This window comes from Erpetoichthys calabaricus, chromosome 1, assembly GCF_900747795.2.
Source record: "Erpetoichthys calabaricus chromosome 1, fErpCal1.3, whole genome shotgun sequence".
Classification (NCBI taxonomy): Eukaryota; Metazoa; Chordata; class Cladistia; order Polypteriformes; family Polypteridae; genus Erpetoichthys; species Erpetoichthys calabaricus.
This window is the reverse complement of record NC_041394.2, coordinates 352,442,662-352,453,125: the sequence shown is the minus strand read 5'-3', so window position 1 is coordinate 352,453,125 and position 10,464 is coordinate 352,442,662. Positions and strand designations below refer to the sequence as shown.

The following is a 10,464-nucleotide window of genomic DNA, read 5'->3' as shown; positions in this document are numbered from 1 at the left end:
TTTCACTTTCCTTAACTGTGCAATGCAGGTTTTTGACAGAATATCCGTCAGGTTGATTCTATTTATGCTCCACGACTGCATCATCACAGAGTAGAAAAGTTAATAATAATAATAATTCATTACATTTATATAGCGCTTTTCTTAGTACTCAAAGCGCTATCCACACAGGGAGGAACCGGGAAGCAATCCCACAATCTTCCACAGTCTCCTTACTGCAAAGCAGCAGCAATACCACTGCGCCACCTTTGTCAAAATGGTACTATACTGTGTTTTTTATGTACAAAAAAATCCAAAATGCCTCGTTAGGCATATTACCATTTTTTCTCAGATGGAAAACTCATAAAACAATTCCCTTTTACTGATTTTTGTTCTATGGAGCTTTAAGTTTCCTTTTGGTGTTCTCTGCATCTTCAGGATTGTGAGTGTCATCATAATTGGCAAAGCAGGCATTGTATTACAAGAACAATAAAAACGCACATCCAAAAGCTCAACAAAATGTCTTCATCTGTCAGGAAATGAGCCCTGTGCCCTTAGACTTACTTTCTTTATTTCTCCAATGATCTTTCAATAAAAACTAAATGATGGGCAAATACCTGAAATGATTGTAAGAAAAGTACATCCAGACCGGAACTAAACATATTTCTTTTTGTCAGTGGAATGAATTTAGCTGGAATCATTATTTGTGAAGTGAAAAACTGTGTTTCACTTCAATTTCCAGTATCACTACCACAGAGGTTGATTTGTTCTATTTAGATTTTAATCGGTGTAATTAAGTCAAAGCAGTGGTTTTCTCTGGACATACCCATGCAGATCCCACCAGCCCACTTGTTAGGCCCTCACACAGGTAAAGCTCTCCAACTCCCCAGCCTGTACATTTTATCTATGCACACTCCTCTGTGTACTCCTGATGAAATTCACATTTTTCCAAACACCCTTTGGGTAACAGGACGGAGCACTGACGGACAAGTATCTCTGTAATACTTGAACACAACATTATGATAGTACTTTATTTGTACTCCAAGGGGGGAAATCAAAACTGTACAGAAAATACAAGAGCTTCTAACTTGACTAATAGTAAGAGAGCTGTTACCATTAATAGTAAGGGAGCTGTTAAGATTGTGGTCATATCTGCCCAGTGGTGCCACAGGTTTACATTTAAAGGCGTACTCTGACTGTTGGCCATCCTTTCTTTCTCTTGGGTGGGGGCTTGAACTGAATTTAATTTTGTAATTCCATGAATTCTTCACTTCAATTACATTCGTATTGACCTATTTTATGATTAGAAAGATTAGCATCAGACCTTGTAAATCATAACTGAAATGTTATAGAATTAGATTGGTAGTTGGGTTCCTTAGGCACAAAGCCTACTGATATTGGCATATGAATTTTTAATGTTTGAATACCGCAGGTGCAGCTTGTGTCCACCAGTAGAACATGACATATACTTACAAATGTTTCTTATGTTCCCTTCCTAATTCAAATGTCTGTTAAATTAAAAGCTGAAATTGTAATTAATTTTTATTCTTTAAGAAAATAAAGAAACACTTACATTATCTTCATGACACCCCTTAGTCCTCATTATGACTGCTGGCTTGTAAAGCTCCTTGACTCTGGCAGCTCTGCATTCACGTGTTCGCCTTGATGCAGTGCACTGGAGATGAGTGATATTTTAAATAACTGTACTATATGAGCAAATGTATATAGAAATCCTTACCATTAATAAGGACTTTAAATAGCTAATTCCACATTTTTTCCTGAAAAGTGGTTTGTGAAAAGAAGGAACTGCAAGAAGAAGCTGAAGTATTCAGAAAACTATGTATATCATCTCTTTAAATCAAGTGTTTAAAGTGTACAACAGACTGTGCCACAGAGGTTTGGTGTGCGGCAGTTGATGGGCAAATGTTTGCCTATTATTAGTGATAAGCCGATGATTTGAGGACAACTGAATCCCCAATGAAACGTCGAGTTTCACTTTAAAGAAAGCACGTGAGAGGGTCTGAAACTTCCTTTCTTTGTGGCTGTGTAGCCCCCAACTCACCAATGAAACCTCTCCAATACAATTGTGCCCCCACCCCATTATCCTCCAAAGGTTTAATTGTTTTTCTCAGCATTTTCTTGAGCTTCAAAGGATGTAATGAAGTCATGAACTGAACTCTGGTCAATTATCTTACGCCACACATTTCACGGTTGGCCATAGCATTTTCTTTTCAGTAATCAAGGGTGTAAAACTATTCGGGATAGAAGTTGCAATAGCTTACTTTAAGAAATCCATGCCTTTCTTTTAAAAATCTTAAATGAGCTTTTTAATATAAATACACAGAAATGTGAAACAATCACAAAAGCACATTGGTAAAGCAATGTTTCAGAAAACAACTGTAATGTGTTGCAGTCCTTAAACTCAGCGTATTTTTCCTCTGCATATTTTTATTTCCAAGTATATTTTTGTCCCCAGTAGATTTATTTATCTTTCTTTCAGCTCTTATCTAAAGATTGTACAGGTCCAGAAAGCATGTGAAGCATTGCTATAACAAATGTATTACCAAACTAATTCAGTTGCTTAACTTTCACTTAAATATAATAATCAGGGATGGCTAAAAACTAAAATAATGTCCATCCTCCTTTCTACCCATCTGGCACTCAATTTTATACCTTTTTACTTTTTTTTTTTGGTCATGTTTGCAGACAAATCAGAATCAGTAAAATGAAGCTGGATTAATACTGATAGGAAATGGTTGTCTCTTCACAGATCTCATTTGAAAGCTCACCTTTATCTCCATGTTTGTTTTTTTTTCAGTAGCCTTACAAGCCAATGGCAGCTTCTTCTTATCCCCATTGGCTCTGACATCTCCTCAGTGCAGATCTCAACAGACAGTACATGATAAGAATATGAAGAACCTGACATTACCATCAGAGAATGGGATACCCGCCTCTTTGCAGGATGATTCTCAGCCGGTGATGAAACTAAATACAGTAGGTGTGATCACCACTCAAACTCAGATACTCAATTCAGACTTAACCACAGTCTACCAGAGACAGAGGGATTTGGTTAAAAGTAAATGTATGTTCAGGAATGGTAATCTGTGTCAAACACAACAGGAGCCATATGAGTGTTCTGAATGTGGCAAGATATTCCAACAAATGATACATCTAAAAAAACACAGAATAATTCACGCCAGAGAGAAGCCATTTTCCTGTCCAGAATATGGAAAAGGATTTACCACCATTGGCAGCCTTCATAAACATGTAACAATTCACTCAGCAGAGAAGTCCTATTGTTGTTCAGAATGTAGGAAGCAATTCCAAAGAATGAGCAATCTTCAGGAGCACAGAAGAATTCACACAGGAGAGAAGCCATATTGTTGTTCTGACTGTGGTAAGCGATTCCAACAACTGCACAGTCTAAAGACACACAGAACAATTCACACTTGAGAGAAGCCCTATTGTTGTTCAGAATGTAGTAAGCAATTCCGAACAATGACCAATCTTCAGCAGCACACAATAATTCACACTGGAGAGAAGCCATTTTCCTGTCAAGAATGTGGAAAAGGATTTACCACCATTGGCAGCTTGCGTAAACATATAACAATTCATACAGGAGAGAAGCCCTATTGTTGTTCAGAATGTAGAAAGCAATTCCGAACAATGAGCAGTCTTCAGGAGCACAGAAGAATTCACACTGGAGAGAAGCCATATTGTTGTTCTGACTGTGGTAAGCGATTCCAACAACAGCATGGTCTAAGGGCCCACAGAAGAATTCACACTGGAGAGAAGCCATATTGTTGTTCGGAATGTAGAAAGCAATTCCGAACAAAGGGCAATCTTCAGGAGCACAGAAAAATTCACACTGGAGAGAAGCCCTATTGTTGTTCAGAATGTAGAAAGCAATTCAGAACAATGAGCAATCTTCAGGGGCACAGAAGACATCACACAGGAGAGAAGCCACATTATTGTCCATAATGTGGTAGGGGATTTACCAGCATTGACAACCTTCAGAAACACAAAAACATGTAAAAATGCACACGTGAGAAAAACCATGTTCTTCTGATTGTTTTAAATAATTTGCCATAATGAATAACCTCCAGATCTTCAAAAGAACTCATAGTGGAAAGTAGGCTTAATAGGGATGATACAAGTACTAAAACAAGGCCTGTAGCAGTGAAAAGTTCACATCATGATTCCAGAATCACGTTCATGTCTGTCTTAAAAGTACTCAAATGAATCCATTGCTGAGAATTTAACCTAGATAGAAGCCTTAAAATTGTAAGCTGGAGGGTGAAGAATGAAGGAGCACAGGAAGGAGAGAAATGTAAGTCTCCATACTGTTCAGGGCTTGATGAATATCTTCATATTGTGGGCTTTGTTGCACACCAAACCTCCTCAAGATAAATCTATTTTAAAAGGGACCCTAAAAGAAATTCAAAGTGGCCGTCCACCTCCCTCAATGAAAGGTGCCCACCCCCTGTCTCAGCAACATTTTAGGTGATGGTTGTAGCGATTGTTGTCAGTCCAAATGGACAGGATTGCTGGTCCCACCACAGTGGACATGGTCAGGACACAAACGTGCAAGAAATTAAGGAAACTGCAGAAAGTCCAGTGGTCACCTGAAGACAACGCAGGAAGGGAACACAGGTGCATGTTTGCTGCCACAACTCTCTGTGAATAACACTGTTATTGAAATTTGCAAAGAGCCTTTCTCAGTTTGCATTGCTTTTCACTTTTTCAAACTGTGTGTTTTGTTCAAGGATCCAAACAGATACTTTTTGTCCTCAATTTGAATTTATTTTTAGGGATTTTGCCTTTGCTGGGTTTGCAGCCTGTGAGACAATTTATTTGAATTTCTGTGAGCTTCATTGAATAAAACTTTTTTTTCGATTGTCCAGCCTGTTGCCTGACATGGCGGTCGAGTATTTGGGAAAGTTCCATTTTCTTTAATGTACTGGATTGCTGTCCGCACTTTCTTTTTGTGCTTCAATAAAGAAATGACCCAATGCCCGGGCCCACCTGTAAGTCTTTCCTGGTTGTGGTGGCCCTGCTGGCCAATTTGTTTTTGTTTTTTGTGTACTTCAGTCCATGTTTCATGATGTTTTTGTGTGAATTGTTGACCATTTCTCATCGGCTTTCCGTGGGGACTTGTGACACTAGGGGTATCACACCTGCTGACTGCCCGTTACTGTGTACTGGGACACCCAAGCTTTCTACTGGACTCTTGCTGTGTTGTTGTCACCTCTTACCTTCCCCACTGTGCTGCTCTGCTTTTACTTCAGCTTGCTGTTTGACAGTTAAATCCTGGCTTTGCTGAATGATGAAATACTCTCACGATAAATTTCTGTCTATTAAACAATTTGTTCAGAGCAAACGGTCAGACTGGAATATCTTAAAAGCCTTTGGTATTGTGTACCGCCCAAAATATGCACACCGTGGATCTGTGTCAAGAAATACAACTGGGGCTTCTTACACTAACAGCAATACATCTGTACTAGCCAACCCGCGGCGTACCATACGCCGTATAATTATTTATTGATGGGTGAACACTTCCTGAAAGACACAGTTGTCCAAATGGGGTGGGTTTGAGGATACGACTGTGAGTGAATAAAAAAATGGAACTCTGGAGAGAGCAACATACAATTGTCTGTGACTGAAAACTGGTTTTGGCAGATACAGGCATATCTTTTTGAAAGTTTGTCCCTGCGCCTAATTAATTGTCATTGCAAAGGCCAATCTAACAGGAAATTGTCTGCATGTAAAAGTAAAAGGCAAATTTGAATCTGATGGGGTCAGGGATATCCGGGGAATAAAGACAGTTTGTGAGGTAGCAGCTGCGATAGTCTTACACTCCAGTACATTGCGGTGAATGCTGGTAACAGTCAGTCTAGTGCCATTACAGAAAACCTTTTGCTGGCAGGAGGTTTCTGAGAAGCACGATGACTGAACCAATTTTAATTTTGAGTTTATGCGGAGGCATGCCAGTGGGAGTAAGACTATTAAGAAATTCTTCAGGGAATGAAAGTTGATATGCAGGATCGTCTGTGACGATGGAGTCAACGCTGGTGAAAGTCACTTCGTCGGTAGGGATAAGTTTCAGCACTTGTTCAATAAGGTGTAGCGAGTCTTCGTTGGTGATGCTTAATATAGCTCGTGTACTGAGCTGTTCCAGAGTGACAGTTGAGAAGTCACTGTCACCATATAGGTGTTGAACGGGATCAGAAATAAAAGGAAAACAATGTGAAGGCAATGTCACAGGTGTTCCGTTTTCCCGTCTCCAACATCAAGGAGCCATTTTGCGAAATGTTGTTCTTCAGGAAGAGCTCTCATATTTGTCGTCAGTGTAAGAACATGTATGTGACGCCACAAAGGTTGCTTGTTAATGCAACTGTCGACAGTAAGGGCGTGGGAGCCACGCATAATGACGGGGAGAATTTGTCGAAAATCTCCACCCAATAGTATTGTTTTGCCTCCAAATGGCTGCGTGTCACCCATGAGGTCACGTAATAACCTGTCAACTGCCTGGAATGCATATGCATGTGTCATTGGCGCCTCGTCCCATATTATCAATTTGCATTGCAGAAGATTTTGAGCATATGGTGAGGTAGGTTTGATGTTGTATGTGGAAGTAGTATTCACCCTCAACGGTATTTTAAAAACGGAATGTGCAGTTCGTCCACTCGGTAACAATGTTGCAGCTATTCCTGTTGGTTGTAGGAATGTCTCCCCTAGCTCTGATGGTATGAATCAGAGTTTTGTAGACAAAGGTTTTCCCTGTTCCTGCAGGACCATCTAAGAAGAAGCATGTTTGTCGGGGATGGGAATCACTGTATGCAAAGTGTAAAACAGTATCAACAGTGTGTTTCTGTTCTCTGTTGAGTTTGTCGTAGTGTTCCATAGCGTGTGAGTGTTCAGCCTGAGCGTCGAAGGTGGGAGATGAATGACACAGTGGAGGAATGTCAGTGGGGGGTAGGTGTAATTTGTGCAGGTTGAGACCATGTGGTTGCAGCATGTCATTAATTTCTGCGAGAGCATACATGCAAGTGGTGCGTGTGGAATATTTTGTGAGAAAGTCCTCAGAAAGGGAGAGTTTATGCGTGTCCCAAAGGCATGGAACATTGTGGGGTTCGCTGAAGACACAGACAAAAATGAAAAGTTCTCGCAAGAATGGTGGCATTCGTATCTGGGATGCCTCTGTAAGAGTATCAAGCCATATCTTGTCGTCTTTAAGAAGACCTAATTGTTGGCAAGCTTCTTTGAAAGTGTCACATTTGATGCCATTGACCATTCATAGATGGTGGAAACTTGTGACGCCTAAGGAACGCGTAAGGAGAAGTCTGAGGTAATAATGTTCAGTGTCGTTAATGGCAACAGCAGGCATTCTACCGATCACTTTTGTGCCTCCTCTGATTCTTTTTTTCCATTTTCCAGAGGACTTTTGGAATGTGTAATGTTGGGGAACATCATTGTAATGTAACTCCACAGCTTCGGGATCTGTCTTGTTGAGTTCAAACAATGCTAAGAGCATAGTGTTTTTGTCGGCTTGTTTTTGTAGTGCTTGTTCCTCATGACCCTCATGGAAGAAGATGACTTGTTGTTCTGGCAAATGAACTGATAATCGTGTAATAACATGAGATTTTTCTGAAAGACTGTACTCGTTCAAACGCCACATAGCCTCAGGAGCACTAACATACCTACCATCAAGGAAAGTCTGTATTTCGTCATGTTGGAAAACACCATCAGCTGGCTCCCTGTGAAGTGCAATGGATGCAGCGTCATGTCCTTTGTAGACATACTTATATAGATACTTGATACATTGAATGGACGCGCAAACTTCAACGTTAATATGAGCATTGAATTTCTGAGAAAGCCAGGGATTGTAAGGAACTATCCAACGGTTGTCGACATCATGTTTGCCAACAATGGCAGTTCTGCCTTGTCTTCGGTGGTATATGGGGTATCCTTGTGTGTTTTCTTGAGTCTCGGCGTTGAAGTTCTTTGGGAAATTTTTGGTACACACGCCGTTTTTCATGCAAGGTGAGTTGGCGTTGAGCGTTCCACATGGACCATGTACCATGCATTTAGTGACAATTTAGAAAAGTCGAGGGTGTATTTCGGGATTTGGAAGCTCAGCGCAGACAAATTTGTATATATCATCCTTGGTCCTTATTTTGGATTGTGAGTCAAGTGTAAGTAACATATGGCAATGAGGCAATCCACATTTTTGCAATTCAATGACGAAGATGTAAGTGAGAACATTGCCGAAAATATTCTTCTCCAGAATATCTGTTAGGAAATCTTGCAGTTTGATATGAAAGACGCGAGCAATGATGTCAGGTCTGTGTTCTGTTTGCTCATGATGGGAAATGACGTTAGAGATTTCCGGCCAAGCAGGATTGCAGGTGAAGGTTAGGAACAAGTCAGGCTTTCCACATTTGCGGACAGTTGCCATTGTGTCTTGGTAGTTCTGTTGCATGTACCTTGGACTGCCTTGAAAGGTAGAGGGAAGAATGATCAATTGTCCAGGGCGGAGGTTATGGTGTTGTGTTTTCACAGCGACAGCATCCAGCAGTCCCCTGTATTGCTCTACACACAAATCTTGTTGATGGGACGTATGAATGTAAACGACAGTGTCACTCTGTGTACCTGGCCTGTACCAACACTCGCTGTCTTCGGAGCGTCTGCCCCCCTTCCTTCTTTCACATAATGGTACGATCCTAGTCCGATGTGTTGTTCGTCAACGAGCCGGTATTATGAGCCAATGTTCTCTGTGCCCATATAAGTAAAGTCCCGCCCCTGCCGAATGGATTTTCAGCAGAGCTGCGCAGTTTCGGCTCTGCTCGACGGGCATTGGCTCCTCTCGTTCGCTTCAAAGCATCATCTCTTAGAGCCGGCTCGTTCGCGAACGACACATCACTAACTTGTAAATCCGGCCCACCTTAAATCCGTTCGCACCTCTCTGTCAGCGTCTTTTGTCCTGTAAATGTACTGATAAAGACAAGCAGCAAGCAGCCTGCTATTCCATCCTCCCACTGCAACAGAATGGCCACATCCCCCAACTGCAACAGAATGGCCACAAAGTTCTCCCAGTTCCAGCCTTGATAATCTGGGGGTGAAGTGCTTGAGTTTTAGAGTGGAAATAATAGATCGTTATTTGGAACACATGCATTTCATGTGTGTTCCGTTTCTGCAATAATCTGTGAACACATTGTTAAAACAAAAACGTTTTTCAGATTTTAGTAATACATGATAAAATGTAGGCATAAACTATATAATGTGTGAAGCCTGAAGTCCAAAGATCAAATAAACACTTTCTGAAAAGGTTCAAGGATGATACAACAGCTTCCGTGGCATAGCGGTAAGATTTGCTGACTTGTAATCAACAGTCCCCGGCCTGATCCTGACTGTCTCCTGTATTTGCTGTTTTCAGTAGTGAGCTGCTCTTATTGTTAATATTATACAGTAAACACATACATTTGGTTTGTTTCTGTAACAGCCGTGGTACATTTATAGTAGTTGTAAAAGTTACCGTTTTTTTTTTCACTTTTATTCTCTCAGTCACGATCACGATGCATGCTACCGCCCTAGGGATCTGACGCTGTTAGTTTTTATCTGAAACTGGGAATAACTGTAGATGTGAGTGGTGTTTTGAGGCAATGGAACTGGACATTCTCTGATCTGGAGGGATAAAAGACATGGGTATATATGATATTCGGAATAACTCATTTTATGACCTGTACAGTACATTTCGGAAAACATTGTGGCATGGATGCAACATTATTCATATTCATTTGCATAACATCTTGCGGTTGTAATCACTGACCACATTTTGAAAGTCAGCAGTCATGGCAGGTTAAATTTGCACGTGTTAGTGGGACAGCAGGGCCAAGAACTGACATGGGCTTTAGATGGAATGGCCAGCTAGAAAAAAAGCTACAGTTTGGCAACAAATAAACATCACCAGACATCGCTAGGTGGATCAAGATAAAGTGCCACTTTAATGATGTAATTTGTCCTGTCACAAGATGAAGCCTGTATGATGTATGTGTGCCAAAAGTCTCAGTGTTTGACTGCGGCTAAACTGAAAGAGGACATTTTTGCTGAAAATGATTTTAGTAAACTGATTTCTAATGCAGAATTCAATAGTGCAATGAACGACATGAAGCGAAAAGGCTTGTATATCATTCAGATATGTTATATCTACGTTTTTATGTAAAGGTCCAAATTATAAAGAAATTGTGAACAATGTGTTAGTTATGTTTGAAGGGAATTCAGTTACAACATGAGCTTCTGTTTTGTCTTGGTAGAGTAATATACTGTATATTGCTCTACTTTCCCCTATTGTATTCTTAATATGTCGCCTTAGAATGCCTAATCTCACAGACTTACCACTGTTTATAAGGTATTATTGTATATAACTTATCCCCACCTTCCCTTCTATATCTATAACCTCAGGCAATTAGATGTAGTAAAAAGACAAGC

General features: G+C 40.5%; 1 protein-coding gene across 1 annotated transcript; it reads left to right on the top strand.

Annotated features, from left to right (window-relative positions):
- The first annotated feature begins 3,474 nt into the window (after positions 1-3,474).
- On the top strand, positions 3,475-3,957 carry LOC127530034 (gastrula zinc finger protein XlCGF8.2DB-like). Its single transcript, XM_051935687.1, has one exon. The coding sequence runs from the start codon at positions 3,475-3,477 to the stop codon at positions 3,955-3,957; it is 483 nt and encodes a 160-aa protein (XP_051791647.1).
- The last annotated feature ends 6,507 nt before the right edge of the window (positions 3,958-10,464 follow it).

Excerpts from the sequence above, each read along its gene's own strand:
- LOC127530034 (XM_051935687.1), top strand. The coding sequence starts at position 3,475 with ATGACCAATCTTCAGCAGCACACAATAATTCACACTGGAGAGAAGCCA.